This window comes from Xenopus laevis, chromosome 9_10L (assembly GCF_017654675.1).
Source record: "Xenopus laevis strain J_2021 chromosome 9_10L, Xenopus_laevis_v10.1, whole genome shotgun sequence".
Lineage (NCBI taxonomy): Eukaryota > Metazoa > Chordata > Amphibia > Anura > Pipidae > Xenopus > Xenopus laevis.
In genome coordinates this window covers 134,833,188-134,854,617 of record NC_054387.1, presented here as the reverse complement: position 1 = coordinate 134,854,617, position 21,430 = coordinate 134,833,188, and the positions used below count along the sequence as shown (strand labels likewise).

The following is a 21,430-nucleotide window of genomic DNA, read 5'->3' as shown; positions in this document are numbered from 1 at the left end:
TTTCATTGGCCCTTACTGGACTCTCTGCAAACTGTCTGTTCCATCTTAAAGGCACAGTACAGCTGCACAGCCAAATGGCCAGTAATGCTTTGTTACATGTCACACACTGGAAATCTTACTCATTCCACTCCATTATCTGCTTACACTCCCCCAGCTCCCAACCCCCTCTCTCCTTCACCTTTTCCACCAAACAGCAGCTTTGTACTATTGGGGGGAACCCCTCATGTCCCTTTACTTTCCCACCATCCAAATCATGTGCAGACTATGTGGGAATCCTGTGTGTCCTGCAACTCATACCCTAACTCTCTGCTCTGTGTTCCATAATATTGTCAGCTACTGATATACACACTGTCTCTTTAATGGAATTCTATGGATCTGGGGAATAATCCTGTATAGAAATGTGTAAGTGCTTAATTCCAGGGTCACTTCCAGGTCAGTCCCTCCCACAAGGAGCCAATGGGAATGTGGGAGGAAGCGAGTGACACAGGGATGAAGGGGAAGAAGAAGAAGAAGGATAAAAATGAGGAGGAGGAGGAGCGGGGGAAGAAGGAGAGAATGGTGAATCTGACACTGGAGATGATCTATCTGCTGACTGGAGAGGTGAGGGGCACTGTGACTGGCACACTGACAAGAGACTGTCTGTCTGTACAAAGGGGGTCTCTCTGCAGCTCAAACACCATTCTCTCTTCCTTTCAATATTTAGCACTACATCCCTAGGAAGAAGTCAGATGATGGGGGGGCCCTGCATGCCCCTGGCTCCGTCATACAGAAGGAAAATAACAAGAATGACAAGAAGATCCTGGAACTCATGTCCAACATCATCCAGCTGCTGACTGGAGAGGTGGGTACAGCGGCCCCTTATTGTTTAGTAACAGTGGATGATAATCCCTTTCTCTGGCTGGGGGATGACTGGAACATTGTGTGTGACAGGTTGCCATAAGGACTCATCATGTTTCCATCTATTTTTCCTTGGACGAGTGGGACTATATAAAAGGAAACAAGGACCTTTATGAGGAAGGGATAAAGGAGGAGCCCCAGCAGCCCCTCCCACCGGGTAAGTATTGGGTGGTGTCTATCATATGCAGAGCATAGAGTCTATGCAGGAAATGTTGTCTTTTCATATACCCAGTTAATAATCCATCAAATCAAATAATTGCTCAAGTCACGAGTAACAAGTCCAATGTCCAGAGCAAGATGGCTCTATAGGGAAAACACAGGCAATCCTACACTATAGAACCTGTGCACATGCAAGAGACAGCTACGCCAGTTCCAGCAAACCTCTTTTAAATTGCAATGCTCATCATTTGTTCCAGAGATAATGCAGGAGGGAACAATATTTGTCACATCTCCCTACATACCAGCTGTGTGGCTTGGGAACGTTTACATTACATGGAATAGAGAACTTGATTATCATTGAAGGCTATGCCACAAACCAGAGGTCCACTTCCCTTGTCTCCAGCTTGTGACTGAATTGGGTTTGGTTGACCCTTGTTTACTGACGTTCAGCTCAGCACACAGGTCACCTTGTAGAACACACTGGAGATAGGCATCCCTAGGTGTACACCTGTCAAATAAAGCAGATGGACTATTCACCCTGAGAGTGTAAATCTGCAATAGCCTCCCTTCCCAACCACAGGGCACCTGAGATCATTAAATGCCATGTAGACTACCTTGAATTTTATAATACAGCGAAATCCAGGGGACCTCTCCCACCCTCCTTAACCAAGGCCTTAATTATAATGATACCCAAACCTTGTGATCAAACATAAATAATATTCTCTCTTCTTCTGTTTGACAGACAGTGAATATGAAGATGAGAGAGATATCACAGCTGATCTGGGAGGAACATTATATTATAATAATGAGCCAGGCAAGGTTGGGGCTGAAGAAGCAGATTTTTGTGCTGAAGGAAACATCTCAAACCCTAAAATTTCCCCAGCAGATCAGCCCCCACCAGCCAATGGGATTAAAGAGGAAACTGCTTCATGTAAAGAGGGAAACCAATCAGATTGTAGGATTAATCCACTTACAGAAAAGGTAAAGGGAACAGATACACCTACTCCTATCATGGGATGCAGCCTGAATAACAGCCTGGCAGCTAATTATATGTCAGTTGTTCTTAAAGAGGAAACGGCTTCATGGGAAGAAGAAAAGCACCTTGCAGAACAAACTCAATCGACTCTCAAGGGTTGTAGACTGAATAACAACGTGTTCTCTAAGGATACATCAGATGGAATTAACGGGGAGTTGGTTTTATGGCAAACGGACCATAATTACTGTAAGATAAATACAATTTCAGGACAGATACAGAGAACAGATAAAATAGCTGATATTATGGACTGCAGCCTGACTAACAACTCACAAGGTGATTATGTATCATTTGTTATTAAAGAGGAAGCAGCTTCATGCAAAGAGGATAACCAAACAAATTGCAGCATTAATCCACTTACAGAACAGATACAGGAAACAGATACACCTACTCCTATTATGGGATGCAGCCTCTTAATAATAAAGGATAATAAAGATGATAAAAATGCAGAGACGTCCCCACATGAACATCATTTAACAAAAGAGATTATTCATAAGAAATATTGTTGCAGCCAGTGCCACAGACAATTTCTTCAAAAAAGAGACGTTGTTAGACATGAAAGAACTCATACAAGTCAGATACACGTTTCTCCTCACAGAAATCTTTATACTCATCTTAATGTTCATACAGCTAAGCAACCCTTGTCTTGTTCTGAATGTGAGAAATGTTTTACCAGATCAGCAGAACTTACTGACCATCAACGAACCCACACAGGAGAAAAACCATTTTGTTGTTCTGAATGTGGGAAATTTTTTTTGAAAAAAAGGAACCTTAAAGATCATCAGAGAACTCACACAGGGGAGAAACCATTTCCTTGTTCTGAATGTGGGAAATGTTTTGGCAGATCATCAATACTTACTGCCCATCAAAGAACTCACACAGGAGAGAAACCATTTTCTTGTTCTGAATGTGGGAAATGTTTTACAAGTTCATCATACCTTACTGTCCATCAACGATTACACACCGGAGAGAAACCTTATTCTTGTTCTGAATGTGGGAAATGTTTTTCGAATCAAAGGAGCCTAAGATATCATCACAAAGCCCACACGGGAGAGAAACCTTTTTCTTGTTCGGAATGTGGGAAAAGTTTTTCAACAAAATTTATTCGTAACAATCATTACAGAACCCACACAGGGATGAAACCTTTTTCTTGTTCAGAATGTGGGAAATGTTTTAGCAGTTCATCAAATCGTACTGTCCATCAACGATCCCACACCGGAGAGAAACCTTATTCTTGTTCTGAATGTGGAAAATGTTTTTCGAATCAAAGGAGCCTAAGATATCATCACAAAGCCCACACGGGAGAGAAACCTTTTTCTTGTTCGGAATGTGGGAAAAGTTTTACAAGAAAAAGTATTCGTAACAATCATTACAGAACCCACACTGGAGAGAAACCGTATTCTTGTTCTGAATGTGGGAAATGTTTTTCATGTAACCGTAATCTTAAGTTACACTTACAACTGCACAAAGGAGGAAAACCATAGGGTTGTTCTCAGGCAGTTCCTTCTTAATTTGGAAACCTAAGTGGTCATTGACTTCATTGAAGCTGTTATTTCCCTTTCTTGGGTTTAAGAGTGAAGATACATGTGCCGTTTGGTTGCCACAATTTTTTAAACGTATTGCTACATTTGTCTATAACGGCAATTTGTACTGGTGACTCACCCACCACAGTTACCCATAAACTGTTGCTCAAGATCTCTTACAGTGACCCGATGAGTGTTTTTGCGTCATGTTTAGTCATGTTTAGTGCCGTCTTTGTCTTCGAGGAAAATGCTTTTTTTTTTTTTTTTGCAACAGTTGTTGGTGTTAATTTTTTTATATTTTCAACATATGAAGGAAAAAGAAAAATAAAGAAGTAGAGCTAGGTGATACTGGGTGCATCCTCAAAGATCAGAAAATTTCAGATGAATTCTACATGAAGACTAATTTTTAAAGCTGCATGGGTTCATTGGATGGAAAACACAGAGTTACCATGCCATCAAATAATGGCTCCAAGTACTGGAAGTATAAAAAGTATTTTTCAATTGTCCCCCTAGCAGTTACTACTGTTTTTTCATCATTGATGCGGGAGCCTGTGGAAGTACTGGAGATTTCATTGCTTTCAGAAATTCAGCACTGGGATAGAAAATATATGATGGTTTTCTATTCCTTCCTTAGCCCAAGCCATTACCTGGAACAGCAGCACCAGATATGCCATTTGTGTTTGTTGGGGATGAGACAAATTCTTATTACGCCTTATACATGAACTCTAGGGTGCAGATTCATCAAGGCTCAAATAGTAAATTCAAATTCTAATTTTCAAATTTCAAAATTCACACGGTCTAATTTTAATCCCCCTATTTGAATGCAAATTTGAATGTGAGATTTATCATACCTCAACCATGGAAACTTTCCTAATTTAAATAATACCCCCCAAAACCTGCCGAGTTACATACCGTATATACGCAGCGTTTTTCAGCACCCAAAATGTGCTGAAAAAGTTAACCTCGGCTTATACTCATTGACGCGAATGGCTGTGCTTCAGCAGAATACATGCTCCTTGCATGCGCACCATTCACTTCCTACCCGGCCCGTATCTCCCCGGCACCTCCCGCTCACTCACGCTTTCATCACGTGACGTCATCAGAGGCAGAGGGCAACATGGCGACGGGCATAGTTCCTCCTACTGCAGCCTCCTCACCTCTGCAGTCCTGCGGCGACTTGCGCTAGAGGTGAGCTGTGGCCAAGTAAGGGGCTGGTGTTCTTGTCCAGGGATAGGGGCAGGCTTCTGCAGATCCAGATGCTCCAACGCAGAGGCAGGTTTATCCCTCATTGCCTTACCTGGCTGCATATGGTGTGGCACTTGCCCGACCCTTGCTTTATGTTTGTGTGTATGTAATGTATGTGTATGTAATGTATATATGTGTGTATGTAATGTATGTAAATGTAATGTATGTATACCCTTACAACAGCAAGTGTGGGCAGCACAGAGCTGTGACTGCATCCTCTTCGGATCAGTAAGTAAGAGGCGAGTTCTTCCCTAGCAGAGCACACGCAGGAGCGTGTCTTCTGCTGAAAATGTCCTAAAATGCATTTCTCACCCCTAGGCTTATACTCAAGTCAATACATTTTACAAGTTTTTGTAGGTAAAATTAGGTACCTCGGTTTATACTCTGGTGGGTTTATACTCGAGTATATACGGAAGTTAAATCGGGTTGAAAAAATACAAAGTCCATCAAGTTCAACCCCTCCAAATGAAAACAAAGCCCCATACACACACCCCTCCCTACTGTCACATAAATGATATATACCCATATCTATACTAACTATAGAGTTTAGTATCACAATAGCCTTTGTATTATGTCTGTCCAAGAAATCATCCAAGTCCCTCTTATAGTCATTAACTGAATCATCACCCGGCAGTGCATTCCCCAACCTCACTGTCCTCACTGTGATGAACCCCCTACTCTGTTCCTTTAAATGAAACTTCTTTTCCTCTAGTCTGAAGGGGAGGCCTCTGGTACGTGATTCTCTTTATGGGTAAAAAGGTCCCCTGCTATTTGTCTATAATGTCCTCTAATGTACTTGTAAAGTCTAATCATGTCCCCTCACAAGCGCCTTTTTTCCAGAGAAAACAACCCCAACCTTGTCAGTCTCCCCTCATAATTTAACTCTTCCCTCCCTCTAACCAGTTTAGTTGCACTTAGTCTCTGCACTCTCTCCAGCTCATTTATATCCCTCTTAAGGACTGGAGTCCAAAACTGCCCCCATACTCCAGATGAGGCCTCACCAGGGACCTATAAAGAGACACAATTATGTTTCATCCCTTGAGTTAATGCCCTTTTTTATACAAGAACTTTATTTGCTTTAGTAGCCACAGAATGACACTGCCCAGAATTAGACAACTTGTTATCTACAAAGACCCCTAGATCCTTCTCATTTAAGGAAACTCCCAACACACTGCCATTTAGTGTATAACTTGCATTTATATTATTTTTGCCAAAGTGCATAACCTGCATTTATCAACATTGAACCTCATTTTCCAGTTTGCTGCCCAGTTTTCCAGTTTAGACAAATCACTGTGCAAAGTGGCAGCATCCTGCATGGAACCTATAGTTCTGCACAATTTAGTCTCATCTGCAAAAATAGAAACAGTACTTTCAATACCCATACTTTCAATACCCATATATATATATATATATATATATATATATATATATATATATATATATAGATATATAGATATATAGATATATATTTATATCTAAATGAAACAGTACTTTCAATACCCATATATATATATATATATATATATATATATATATATATATATATATATATATATATATATATATATATATATATATATATATACACACACTATCCATACATAATTAAAGCTTCAGACCCACACATGTGAAAAAGTCTACTACTACTAAGTATACTAATATATGTATATATATATATATATATATATATATGTGTGTGTGTATATATATATATATATATATATATATATATATATTAGTATATATTCTTCAGACCCACACATGTGAAAAAGTCAATCTCTGTGAGACAATATCTTTAGAGTACAGAGGTTGGTCCGTGCCCCTAATGTTAGAGAGCATCAAATGAACAATTAGGGAAAACAAATTATGGGTCAGGAGATACCCAATGGGAGTGCTTGATGTAGCACGTCAGAGGGTAACTATGGATAGAGGGAATATAGGTAAGGTCAAGAAGTCCTGTTTACTGTCGTTTGTGACACATTTGGTTTACATAGCAATACTATATTCACTATATTATAATACTGTATCTGCCATATTGTTGAATATTGCCATACTGGGGTACCTTAAAATCAGCAATATCCAGCATATCCAGATGTGGAGGAGTTTCAGAATTTTCAATTTATTTCATATAGAAAGGGTCGTACGATAGGATCCCATTTGTTTCATCAGACACAAGGACACAAGTGGGAGTAGTGTGAATGTTTTGGGGTCTTGGAGTCAGGGCATGTATCATTGTCTTTCATGCTCCCAGTGTAGATTTGTGATGACAAATCTTTCACACATCCAGGAACTGGGAAGATGCACTGTATTAGGGGTTATCATAGGTGCTCCACAAAATTCATGGTATACCTCTTGGTCTGGCTGTGTGGTCTCCTCTATGTGGTTTAGACACATTGCAGATCAAGACGCGCACCTCTCAGCATTGTTCTACCATTTGTAATTACCTGTATCTAAACATTATATTGAACATGTGCATAATGAAAATCTTAGCACCACATTGATTAAATAGAGTAAATATATATTTAAGATTAATTTCCTTTGTTTTCCTCTCATACAAATATTATTTTTCCCTGTTGCTCCTTGATTTGATGTTGGTGGTTGCCAAGATACCAGTAGTGTTGACAGTGATGTCATGTCCTGTGTGTGGATGTATTTCCTGTTTGAACATTTAAAAGTGGATTACCTTGTACCTGTTGTTATTCTTTATCCCTGGTGTGATAAAGGAGTAGAAGTACTCTGAAACGCAGACGGGGTAATGTACATGCTAATGTATCTGAGATAATATGTTTCAACTACATAAGACTATTGGGCGCTGTGTCCTTTTTCAATTTTTTTCTACTAATATATAAATATATGTATAATGGTATCTCAATGTGATAAATCATAGGAATACATTATTCAACAAAAATTATTCAAAGGAAGGAACTCTGCTTTAGTGGTAACAAGAAACATCAAATTGGGAATTCATGTCCAAAGGCAGTCTCATATTTAAGGTGAAGATCCAAAAGACCTCTCGCCCCAATAAAAAGCTGGACAGATCTTCCCCTCTGTTCCTCAGTCTTACTCTCTCTGTACATTGGACCTGAAAATATTAAAAATTGCCCAAGGAACATGAATAAAAATGTTTGGACACATGGGTTTCTTTACTTATATTTATATTTGATACTTGTTTCCTGATTCTCTCTCTTGTTTTTGAGAAGTTTGCCCAACATATTGGCCTTTACAGTTCAAGCAGGTGATCAGATTGATAACATTCCTGGTGTTACAATTTATGTAATGTGTAATCTTATAAGAATTACTTTACAGGATGATGCCCTATCACCCATAACCATATAAGGGTAGATCACGCAGAGTTTTTCACCACACAGGATTATTTACTAAAATCCAAATGTATCTCATTTTGTAAATAAAAAAACCACGACCAAACTCCCATACCCGATTTTAACTTATTTATTATTAAAAAAGCTTGTTATAAATCAGTTCCAGTAAAAAACCCGATAAAATCGAACTAAAACCCAAATTGTACCATTTTTCCAGGCTTTTACCCGAAAAGCAGGATGTTTTTGTGTTTTTGGCCAAAAAGCCTGAAATGGTTGGATTTTAGGGCTAATGCCAAAGAAGACCACAGAAACATCAAAATAAGATAGGGACCTCTGCCATTGACTTATACGCAACTTTGGCAGGTCTGAGGTGGCAGATTTTTAAGATTCTGGCCTTTTGTAGCATTGGGCTTTAATAAAATTTGAGTTTTTAAAAACACCCTGAAAAATTTGAGCTTTGCCCCAAAAGGCCTGGCAAGAGTTTACCCCATAAAGGAGACAGATAGGATAAATGATAAAACTCTAATTTTGTAGGCAATTATAAGTAATATATGGTGTTGCTTTTACATGGTGATGAAAATTATTATCTTTAAAAATAGCCCCTTTATTGGAGCTCCCTATAGATGTTCTCTGGTCCCGGTCTGTGTTTCAAATGAGGGGTGGGCGTGTCCTAAAGGTTCCTGCTGTGACAAATACTGAGTGTGACCAAAATCCCCTTCTACTGGTCCCATTTTATCCATAGCTAATTGACTAGTACATATACAATCCAAGATGGTGTTTCTTCTTTGTTCTACTTTCCCGCCAAAAAGCTTTAAACAAAGGAGCTCCCAGGATAGCCCTCCAGAAGAGCTGGACAACCCCCTCCAAGGTATTTCCCCCTTCCCTAATGATGCAGCAGGGCCCCTGCCAATCAGACCTGCTTGGGTGGGGTTAACCAGAAGCAAGGCCGGCCTCCCAGCCAATCAACCCTAGGGGTTGGGGAAAAGGCCAGGTATACCAGAGGGGAGGGCTAAAGAGTTGTTGTTCGTCTGGGGTGTAACCTGGCTGCGGCAGGTCACCCTGCTCTGCGGTTCCTTGGAGTTTATCCTAGCTGAGGCAGGAAGACTCCCTCCAACAGTTTGGATCTCCCTACCTTCCAGAGGACTGTTTGTACCTGGATCCCCTTGAGGTATGGTTATTCTGTGGATTTACCCAAAGGCACTTTGCTCCTTACCCCTTTGAAATTGCCCAAAGGAACTCCCTGACTTTGTATTTGGATTTGCCTGGAGGGCGTGTGCATCTTGCTGTGGATTGCTCCAAGGGAGGCTCTTTGTTTCGGACCAGGAGTGTTTTGGACTTGGGGGAGTTCACATGCTAATGCCGTGTTCCTGATCTACTGCTTGTTGTATATCTGAAATAAACTCCTGTGTAAACCCCTCTTAAAGGTGTGGTATTTCCCTGTGTGTGCTAGTTGGTCATACGTCACACGTTTACGTGACACCTGCCAGAATCACAGTAGGAGGGGGACAGCCAATCACAGCCCTGCAGTCACACAAGCACAGACAGGCTTCAGTTCCCTATCAGGTCCTGCTAACGGCTGATTGGTTCCTGTCCTACAGTGCAGTGAGCTGAGTGCTCAGCCTGGGAATTCAGGGAGCAGCAAGTGGAAGAGAAGGGAGGGATTATTAGGGTTTTTGCAGAAATATTCAATAAAACAGCCTGAAACACTACTTTTTTAAGCACAATTCTTCTATATCTAAATGAGTATAATGCACTGGTACATTCTTATTTTTTTACACAAAATGTCTCCTTTAAAGTTGCCCTTATTTAATAACCTGGTAGGTCTATCTGGCTGCTTGTTTGAGACCATGCTAGCATCATTTTCTTTTAACAAATTTACAGCCCTGTTTCATAAGCATAGTTACATAGTTAAATCATGTTGAAAAAAGACGAAGTCCATCAAGTTCAACCCCTCCAAATTAAAACCCAGCATCCATACACACACCCCTCCCTACTGTCACATAAATTATATATACCCATATCTAACTATGCAGTACTCCACTAACAACACTGATCCAATTAGAAAATGTTCCATTTACCACCACTCTTTGTAGTCTATCTTTTAGCCAGTTCTCTGTCCAGGTACAAATACTATGTTCCAGGCCAACATTCCTTCATTTAACCAGTAAACTTTTGTGTGGCACTGTATCAAATGCTTTAGCAAAGTCTAAGTAAATCACATCCACTGCCATCCCAGAATCCAGGTCCCTGCTTACCTTCTCATAAAAATAAATTAAGTTAGTCTGGCAAGATCTATTGCGCATAAAACCATGCTGGCACACACTTATAGTAATATGATTTGCTATAAAGTCCCGTACCGTATCCTTTATTAACCCTTCGAAAAGCTTTCCTACCACTGACGTCAGACTAACTGGCCTATAGTTTTGAGGCTTCAAAAAAGATTATTTTTTGAATAGACTCGCTGCATTAGTAATTCGCCAGTCTCTCGGCACTATGCCAGACCTCAATGAATCCTGAAAAAAACAAGTAAAGAGGTTTGGCAATCACAGAGCTAAGCTCGCTAAGTACCCTGGGATGAATACCATCTGGCCCCAGACCTTTGTTTATCTTACATATTCTAGTCTCTTTTGAATTTCCTCATGTGTGAACCATGCATCATTAATTGTATCACTAGAATTGGGACTATTAAGAAGGAAACCTTCGTTAACTGGTTCCTCATTTGTGTAGAAAGATGAAAAATACGAGTTCAGAATCTGCGCTTTTATTTTGTTTTCATCAACCAGCTGACCCCCCTCTATTTTTTACTATTAAAATATTTAAAAAATAATTTAGGATTATGTTTACTGCTTGCTGCAATATCATTAGGGATGTAGCGAACCGCCGATTTGATGTTCGCGAACGCCGTTCGCGAACACCGGCAAAAAATGCGAACAGTTCGCGAACTGTTCGCGAACTTCGAACATCCGAAAATCGTTCGATTCGAACGATCGAAGGATTTTAATCGTTCGATTCGAACGATCGAAGGATTTTAATCGTTCGATCGAAGGATTTTCGTTCGAATCGAACGATCGAAACCATTCGATCGAATGATTTCATTCAATCCAATGGCTTCGATCGTTCGATTCGAACGAAAATCCTTTGATTTTAGCGATCGAATGGTCGAACGATTTTTGACGCGAACGCCTATTGGCGAACGTCGCGCGACGTTTGCGAACATTCGGCGGACGCGAACAGTCGAAGTTCGCGCAAACTAGTTCGCCGGCGAACAGTTCGCTACATCCCTAAATATCATATCGTTTCATATCAATTGTAGCTTGCCTTATAGCTTCTTTGCATGATTTATTGGCCTCCTTGTACCTTATAAATGTTTCGGCTGTACCAGCTAACTTGAAAGCCTTAAAAGCAGGTCTTTTCTTACCAACCTCAACACCAACGCTTCTATTGAACCAAAAAGGTTTTGCTTTGCAACGACGTTCCTTGCTTACAAGTGGAATATACTGACAAGTAGATTTATTAAGCAGCATTTTAAAGACTTTCCATTTTTGTTCTGTGTTTAACCCTGTGAAAAGCATTTCCCACTTAATATGTCACAGAGATGCCCTTATACTGTCACAGTTTGCACGTCTGAAATGTAGTGTTTTAGTTCCTCCCTTATAGAATTGCTTCTGCAACAGAATCTCAAAGGAGACCATGTTATGATCACTATTCCCTAAATGCCCCTCACCCATACAAATGTTAGAGATGAGTTCAGTATTATTAGTTATTACAGGTACAAAAGAGAGTTATTCCTAGTAGGTTCTTGAATGAGCTGGAATAAAAAGTTGTCATTCAGCATATTTACAAACCTACGAGCTTTTTGTGTCTTAGCAACCCCATTACCCCAGTCAATGTCTGGATAATTGAAGTCACCCATAGCAACAACGTGACCCAGCTGTGAAGCCGCTTGTATCTGCAAGAGTAACTGGGCTTCATACTCGACACTTATACCAGGTTGTTTATAACATACACCAATGATAATTCTCTTTGTTACCTTTTGCCCAGTCAAAATCTCTACCCAGAGGGATTCTACACCCTCACCAGTGGCAGCTATTGTTATTTCTTTAGCACATGGCTTTAATTCAGGCTTTACATACAAACACACTCCTCCACCCGCTATTTAATCCCTCTGTCCCTCCTAAAAAGGGTGTAACCATTTAAATTCACAATCCAGTCACATGTTTCATCCCACCAGGTCTCAGTGATACCAATGATACCATAATTTTTAGAGCAATTAATTCCAGGTCTCCCATTTTACCTAACAAACATACAGCTGAGGTTGCTACTTTTACTTTTGAAATTTACATCACTTAGTGGAGAACTAGCATATCTAGTTTCTTATCAATCTGCAATATAGGGAGATTTTTTATCTCAAAAATGCATCTTATTTGAGAAAATTGTGGGCTATAGGTTAATACACATAACGGCCTGTCAGATGTAGTTGACCTAGTGAGGCTCAAAGTTTTAGAAGTATATTTCTGAAAGAGAGAAACAAGGGGGATAGAAAATCATTCTTAAAGGCATTGATCAATAAATACATACACTACCCTGTCTCTTATTTCTCATACTTGCATAACAAAATCCTGAAAATTAGAGTTGTCTAAGGTGCAGGAATTGCCCAACAGGTACATTGTTTATTATTATTTTATTAGATGTCTGGGATGGGAAGAAGTAGCAGCAAAACGCTTTTCTAAATAGTGATGCAGTAACTTTATTATCCACACCCTCTAAATGAATATCCAAAAAATTAATATGATTATCATGAAATTCAAAAACAAATTGAAGGTTAAGGTCATTAGTATTTATATATTCTATGAATTCTCCAAATAGAGCTGTATTCCCATTCCTAATGAGCAAGAGATTGTCTATATAATGCCCATAAACTTGGATGTGATCTTTAAATTGATTATAGTCGCCATATACGTACATATACTCCCCCCCTGCCATGTACAAATTAGCGTAAGAAGGCACAAACTTTGCTCCCATAGAGGAACCTTGTCTTTGTAAAACATATTTATTATCAAATAGAAAGTAATTATGTTTAAGCAACAATTGTATAGCTTCTAGTCTAAAGCTGAAGATTCATAATCACTACGTCGATTGAGATGGAATGAAATTCCTTTCATGCCCAGACGGTGTGGAATGCAAGAATATAGAGCTGGAACATCTCTAGTGGCCAGTCTGTAGTTACTTTGTCACTCCATATTATCCATAATGTATATAACTTGCCCCATGTATTTGATGTAACTGGGGAGGGGCAATACAAGAGGTTGTAGATAAAAATCAACTATTTATAATAGGGGTTCTCTGAGTGAGCTGATCCCGGCCATTATAGATCTACCTAAGTGGGGTCTGTTGGGCTTATGAAGCTTTGGAGAGTGATGGAAAATAGCCATGATAGGGTCAGCACGGGTACTGGAAGCTCAAAGACAATATATACAGGGATAGGCAGTGGCACCATCAGCTAAATAGGAGGGAAAGTGACACTGTTACTGCACATCCAAAGACTGTGCGGCTCCTTCATCACATTAGTCAGCACAGCACTGAACATGTGAAGCACCTACGGTTGCCCCTTTATGTGGCTGGGGAGAGGGCGGGACAGTGATGCAACGGGGGCGGTGATGTTGTGGGCGGGGCTATGATATGGTGATCAGCAATTGACTGGTCACCATGTCAATTAAAGAATACAGTATAAGGACCTGGGCATCCCTTCTGTAAACCAGGCTGTCTGGGTAAAAACAGGACAGGTAAGAACCCTGGAGGCACCATTCCATCAGCACATGCACATCACTGTGGCACACAAGATTTTAACAAGGTACACAAAAGACTTAGTGCAAAGGGTGCAAGCATGATAAAGGGGCCAGACCCCGAAACGTTGCACTGCTATACTGCAATAAACGTGTAAGGTGTTCCTTGCTTGCATCAGCTCTGTGTGCCTCTGGATTGCTTGACTTCTGTTTCAGATTTGAGGTTGCCGAACCCCTACCACTGTGCACCAGACAACATTGATTTATCTCACACAAGGGTGTGCGAGAGCCACATTTCTCTTGGACACCGTTAGGACACGCCCACCCCTCATTTAAAACACAGACAGGGACCAGAGAACATCTATAGGGAGCTCCAATAAAGGGGCTGTTTTTAAAGATAATATTAATGTTTAGCAGCATGTAAAAGCAACACAATATATTACCTATAACTGACTACAAAATTAGGTTTTTTTCATTTATCCTATATGCATATTTCCCAACATTTTGGAAGTAAAAAGAGGGACAACATTTTTTCTACAACAATTTTTTGACCACACCCCTTTCTGTGGCCACACCCCCTAATGAACATGTTCATTTTACAAAATTTGGCAGGTTATGAAAGTTTGAAAATATTTCTCCTTATCCAAACTGTATCTTATTTGCACCTGTTAGCTGTTCTGTGAAACTTGTGCAGAGAAAATAGGGACAGTTGGGAGTTATCCTTTAAGTGTCCTTTAACTAAATGGCTTGTAGCTTGTGCATATGTGAAGTGAACAGAACATATCACAGGACAGGACTTATTAAGGTGGCCATACACGGGCGGATAAAAGCTGCCGACAGCCCGAGGGGCTTCCCCAATCGAGATCTGGCCGACTATCTCTAAAAATCCCGTCGGATCGTGGCCACATCTGTTAGTTGATGAGGTACCGCCCTTTCCCATTCGTTAGGATCCGATCGTTGGGCTCTAGGGCCCACGATCGGATCAGCCCGATATTGCCCACCTCAAGGTGGGCATATCGGGGAGAGATCCGCTCATTTGGCGACATCGCCCAACGAACAGATCTCTCCGTGTATGGCCAGCTTTACACTCAGCTCCAGATTTACAGTCTCCAGAGCAAATCAATGTAAGTGATTGGAATCATGGGAATTTGGGAAAAGGTAAAGTCATAGACACTACTCTCAGTTTTACACAGGGGGCAACCAATCACAGCTTTGCTTTCCTTCTCTGCTGGTTGCTATGGGCAACATTACACGTCATATAGAAATCTTGCCCTTTACTCTCTGAGCTGCGAATAATTACATAGAGGGAAATACTACAAAATACTTTGGTTCTTATGTGATCTCTGTATACTTTTAGAATTAGCATCATACACGGGTTTTAGTCATATTTTTAATCTAATTAAATAGCACAACATTTTCCCTCAGTCCCACCTTGTCGCCAATCATTTCTCTCAGTAGCTCTTTGTCCCGCCTACATTCCTCTCTCAGCCAATCGGATACACCCCTCCACTCTGAGCCAATGAGTTAGTGTGGGATTGCTCCCGATACCGGAAGCAGAGCCTGTGAGGAAGAAAGAGGTGAGCAGGGTTGCCAACCTACGGGTTTGGGCTAGTTGTGATAGGTGCCGCGGGTTTGGACTTTTAAAATTGTACTGACGTCAGTTCACTGGAGACTAGACTGACTTGAGAAGAGAGAGAGATTGTTGCTGTGCTGCACCACGTCACGTCCCCTCCCCCTGCAGCTTTGCTGGCTGTATTGTGTCAGTGTGAGTTCCTGTGTAAATAGGAGGCTTCACTGTTTGTCACGTGACTCGTCTGAGCGAAAGAGATTGCTGCTCAGCAAGATGACGTAGGACAGTGCTGCGCTACAACTTCCTGAAAGCTGCTCTGTGGAGCTGCTGCGGCCCAAGCAAAGCCGGAAGTAGGAGATGGTTTGTAAGAGGTGAGGGGACAGGGCTGTTTTGTAGGGGAGCTTGGGGTGAAGGAGAGGGTCTGTACTCGGTATCTGAGTCACTACAATGTCGCACACTGGGACTAACACCGCTTAGTAAATATTTAGCAGCTGGAAAAGCCTGTTGTGATTTGCTGAGGGCAGATGTGGCTGCTACACTGTGATATATACAGTTGTGTCTGGGACCAGTCTGTCATTTATACTGGGCTCATTCGCAGACACTTCCCAGGGCTCGGGGCGTATTCACCCTCTTTAATGTAGAAAACGTTATTGGAAAATTCCAGGCACTTCATTGATTTAAAACCCTTATTGTTTTACTTGATTTTATTAAGATTTTTTCAGTTTACGAATTTGGCTGTTTTTGGGCTACTTTTAAAATGGCTTTTAGCTAGTTTTTTGATCGTCTTTGGCTGGTTTTGAAATGAAAACCTGGCGACCCGGGAGGTGAGTGAGGGAGCGGCAGCAGTGAGGCAGCAGTCAGTAAGTGTCCGGCGGTAGGAGGGATCATGTGCCAGTGGGAAGCAAGGACACCCTACAGCCTGAGAGCAGCCACTGAGGAACTCATTGTTTTGCCATAAGGAGCTTCAGGGCTTCAGTGAGTGACGGATAAGAGCTGCCCATTGTCACGGGATGATCATGGGCAAATTGTGGCGCCGCTGGGAATGAAGGGAACGTTGGGCGCTGAGTTGTTTCTATGGTGTCAGTGTATTAGTGTGAGTGTGTGAGGAACACCCCCCAGTACTGGCCACACCCACATCTCCCTTTCATTGGCCCTTACTGGACTCTCTGCAAACTGTCTGTTCCATCTTAAAGGCACAGTACAGCTGCACAGCCAAATGGCCAGTAATGCTTTGTTACATGTCACACACTGGAAATCTTACTCATTCCACTCCATTATCTGCTTACACTCCCCCAGCTCCCAACCCCCCCTCTCTCCTTCACTACCAAACAGCAGCTTTGTACTATTTGGGGGAACCCCTCATGTCCCTTTACTTTCCCACCATCCAAATCATGTGCAGACCATGTGGGAATCCTGTGTGTCCTGCAACTCATACCCTAACTCTCTGCTCTGTGTTCCATAATATTGTCAGCTACTGATATACACACTGTCTCTTTAATTCTATTGGTCTGGGGAATAATCCTGTATAGAAATGTGTAAGTGCTTAATTCCAGGGTCACTTCCAGCTCAGTCCCTCCCACAAGGAGCCAATGGGAATGTGGGAGGAAGCGAGTGACACAGGGATGAAGGGGAAGAAGAAGAAGAAGGATAAAAATGAGGAGGAGGAGGAGCGGGGGAAGAAGGAGAGAATGGTGAATCTGACACTGGAGATGATCTATCTGCTGACTGGAGAGGTGAGGGGCACTGTGACTGGCACACTGACAAGAGACTGTCTGTCTGTACAAAGGGGGTCTCTCTGCAGCTCAAACACCATTCTCTCTTCCTTTCAATATTTAGCACTACATCCCTAGGAAGAAGTCAGATGATGGGGGGGCCCTGCATGCCCCTGGCTCCGTCATACAGAAGGAAAATAACAAGAATGACAAGAAGATCCTGGAACTCATGTCCAACATCATCCAGCTGCTGACTGGAGAGGTGGGTACAGCGGCCCCTTATTGTTTAGTAACAGTGGATGATAATCCCTTTCTCTGGCTGGGGGATGACTGGAACATTGTGTGTGACAGGTTGCCATAAGGACTCATCATGTTTCCATCTATTTTTCCTTGGACGAGTGGGACTATATAAAAGGAAACAAGGACCTTTATGAGGAGAGAGAGAAGGAGGAGCCCCAGCAGCCCCTCCCACCGGGTAAGTATTGGGTGCTGTCTATCATATGCAGAGCATAGAGTCTATGCAGGAAATGTTGTATTTTCATATACCAAGTTAATAATCCGTCAAATCAAATAATTGCCCAAGTCACGAGTAACAAGTCCAATGTCCAGACCAAGATGGCGCTATAGGGAAAACACAGGCAATCCTACACTATAGAACCTGTGCACATGCAAGAGACAGCTATGCCAGTTCCAGCAAACCTCTATTTAATTGCAATGCTCATCATTTGTTCCAGAGATAATGCAGGAGGGAACAATATTTGTCACATCTCCCTACATACCAGCTGTGTGGCTTGGGAACGTTTACATTACATGGAATAGAGCACTTGATTATCATTGAAGGCTATGCCACAAACCAGAGGTCCACTTCCCTTGTCTCCAGCTTGTGACTGAATTGGGTTTGGTCGACCCTTGTTTACTGACGTTCAGCTCAGCACACAGGTCACCTTGTAGAACACACTGGAGATAGGCATCCCTAGGTGTACACCTGTCAAATAAAGCAGATGGACTATTCACCCTGAGAGTGTAAATCTGCAATAGCCTCCCTTCCCAACCACAGGGCACCTGAGATCATTAAATGCCATGTAGACTACCTTGAATTTTATAATACAGCAAAATCCAGGGGACCTCTCCCACCCTCCTTAACCAAGGCCTTAATTATAATGATACCCAGACCTTGTGATTAAACATAAATAATATTCTCTCTTCTTCTGTTTGACAGACTGTGAATATGAAGACAAGAAAGATATTACAGCTGATCTGGGAGGAACATTATATTATAATAATGAGACAAGCAAGATTGGGGCTGAAAAAGCAGATTTTTGTGCTGAAGGAAACATCTCAAACCCTAAAATTTCCCCAGCAGATCAGCCCCCACCAGCCAATGGGATTAAAGAAGAAACTGCTTCATGTAAAGAGGGAAACCTATCAGATTGTAGGATTAATCCACTTACAGAAAAGGTAAAGGGAACAGATATACCTACTCCTATCATGGGATTTAGCCTGAATAACAGCCTGGCAGCTAATTATATGTCAGTTGTTCTTAAAGAGGAAACGGCTTCATGGGAAGAAGAAAAGCACCTTGCAGAACAAACTCAATCGACTCTCAAGGGTTGTAGACTGAATAACAACGTGTTCTCTAAGGATACATCAGATGGAATTAACGGGGAGTTGGTTTTATGGCAAATAGACCATAATTACTGTAAGATAAATACAATTTCAGGACAGATACAGAGAACAGATAAAATAGCTGATATTATGGACTGCAGCCTGACTAACAACTCACAAGGTGATTATGTACCATTTGTTATTAAAGAGGAAGCAGCTTCATGCAAAGAGGATAACCAATCAAATTGCAGCATTAATCCACTTACAGAACAGATACAGGAAACAGATACACCTACTCCTATTATGGGATGCAGCCTCTTAATAATAAAGGATAATAAAGATGATAAAAATGCAGAGACGTCCCCACATGAACATCTCTTAACAAAAGAGATTATTCATAAGAAATATTGTTGCAGCCAGTGCCACAGACAATTTCTTCAAAAAAGAGACGCTGTTAGACATGAAAGAACCCATACAAGTCAGATACACGTTTCTCCTCACAGAAATCTTTATACTCATCTTAATGTTCATACAGCTAAGAAACCCTTGTCTTGTTCTGAATGTGGGAAATGTTTTACCAGATCATCAGAACTTATTGTCCATCAACGAACCCACACAGGAGAAAAACCTTTTTGTTGTTCTGAATGTGGGAAATGTTTTACCAGATCATCAGAACTTATTGTCCATCAACGAACCCACACAGGAGAAAAACCTTTTTGTTGTTCTGAATGTGGGAAATTTTTTTTGAAAAAAAGGAACTTTAAAGATCATCAGAGAACTCACACAGGGGAGAAACCATTTCCTTGTTCTGAATGTGGGAAATGTTTTGGCAGATCATCAGTACTTACTGCCCATCAAAGAACTCACACAGGAGAGAAACCATTTCCTTGTTCTGAATGTGGGAAATGTTTTAGCAGTTCATCAAATCTTACTGTCCATCAACGATCCCACACCGGAGAGAAACCTTATTCTTGTTCTGAATGTGGAAAATGTTTTTCGAATCAAAGGAGCCTAAGATATCATCACAAAGCCCACACGGGAGAGAAACCTTTTTCTTGTTCGGAATGTGGGAAAAGTTTTACAAGAAAAAGTATTCGTAACAATCATTACAGAACCCACACTGGAGAGAAACCGTATTCTTGTTCTGAATGTGGGAAATGTTTTTCATGTAACCGTAGTCTTAAGTTACACTTAAAACTGCACAAAGGAGGAAAACCATAGGTTTGTTCTCAGGCAGTTCCTTCTTAATTTGGAAACCTAAGTGGTCATTGACTTCATTGAAGCTGTTATTTCCCTTTCTTGGGTTTAAGAGTGAAGATACATGTGCCGTTTGGTTGCCACGATTTTTTAAACGTATTGCTACATTTGTCTATAACGGCAATTTGTACTGGTGACTCACCCACCACAGTTACCCATAAACTGTTGCTCAAGATCTCTTACAGTGACCCGATGAGTGTTTTTGCGTCATGTTTAGTCATGTTTAGTGCCGTCTTTGTCTTCGAGGAAAATGCTTTTTTTTAAATTTATTTATTTATTTTTTTTGCAACAGTTGGTGTTAATTTTTTTATATTTTCAACATATGAAGGAAAAAGAAAAATAAAGAAGTAGAGCTAGGTGATACTGGTTGCATCCTCAAAGATCAGAAAATTTCAGATGAATTCTACATGAAGACTAATTTTTAAAGCTGCTTGGGTTCATTGGATGGAAAACACAGAGTTACCATGCCATCAAATAATGGCTCCAAGTACTGGAAGTATAAAAAGTATTTTTCAATTGTCCCCCTAGCAGTTACTACTGTTTTTTCATCATTGATGCGGGAGCCTGTGGAAGTACTGGAGATTTCATTGCTTTCAGAAATTCAGCACTGGGATAGAAAATATATGATGGTTTTCTATTCCTTCCTTAGCCCAAGCCATTACCTGGAACAGCAGCACCAGATATGCCATTTGTGTTTGTTGGGGATGAGACAAATTCTTATTAGGCCTTATACATGAACTCTAGGGGGCAGATTCATCAAGGCTCAAATAGTAAATTCAAATTCTAATTTTCAAATTTCAAAATTCACACGGTCTAATTTTAATCCCCCTATTTGAATGCAAATTTGAATGTGAGATTTATCATACCTCAACCATGGAAACTTTCCTAATTTAAATAATACCCCCCAAAACCTGCCGAGTTACATACCGTATATACGCAGCGTTTTTCAGCACCCAAAATGTGCTGAAAAAGTTAACCTCGGCTTATACTCATTGACGCGAATGGCTGTGCTTCAGCAGAATACATGCTCCTTGCATGCGCACCATTCACTTCCTACCCGGCCCGTATCTCCCCGGCACCTCCCGCTCACTCACGCTTTCATCACGTGACGTCATCAGAGGCAGAGGGCAACATGGCGACGGGCATAGTTCCTCCTACTGCAGCCTCCTCACCTCTGCAGTCCTGCGGCGACTTGCGCTAGAGGTGAGCTGTGGCCAAGTAAGGGGCTGGTGTTCTTGTCCAGGGATAGGGGCAGGCTTCTGCAGATCCAGATGCTCCAACGCAGAGGCAGGTTTATCCCTCCGCTCGCGTGTGGAGTGGGTTGAG

General features: G+C 41.2%; 1 protein-coding gene across 1 annotated transcript; it reads left to right on the top strand.

Annotated features, from left to right (window-relative positions):
- The first annotated feature begins 717 nt into the window (after positions 1–717).
- LOC108705889 (oocyte zinc finger protein XlCOF7.1-like) lies at positions 718–20,967 on the top strand. The gene is given in 6 exon segments (XM_041576351.1): positions 718–841; positions 931–1,054; positions 1,799–3,555; positions 3,557–3,577; positions 17,597–17,717; positions 18,462–20,967. Coding segments are annotated over 6 exon segments (3,663 nt in total). The 5' UTR covers positions 718–808; the 3' UTR covers positions 20,069–20,967.
- The last annotated feature ends 463 nt before the right edge of the window (positions 20,968–21,430 follow it).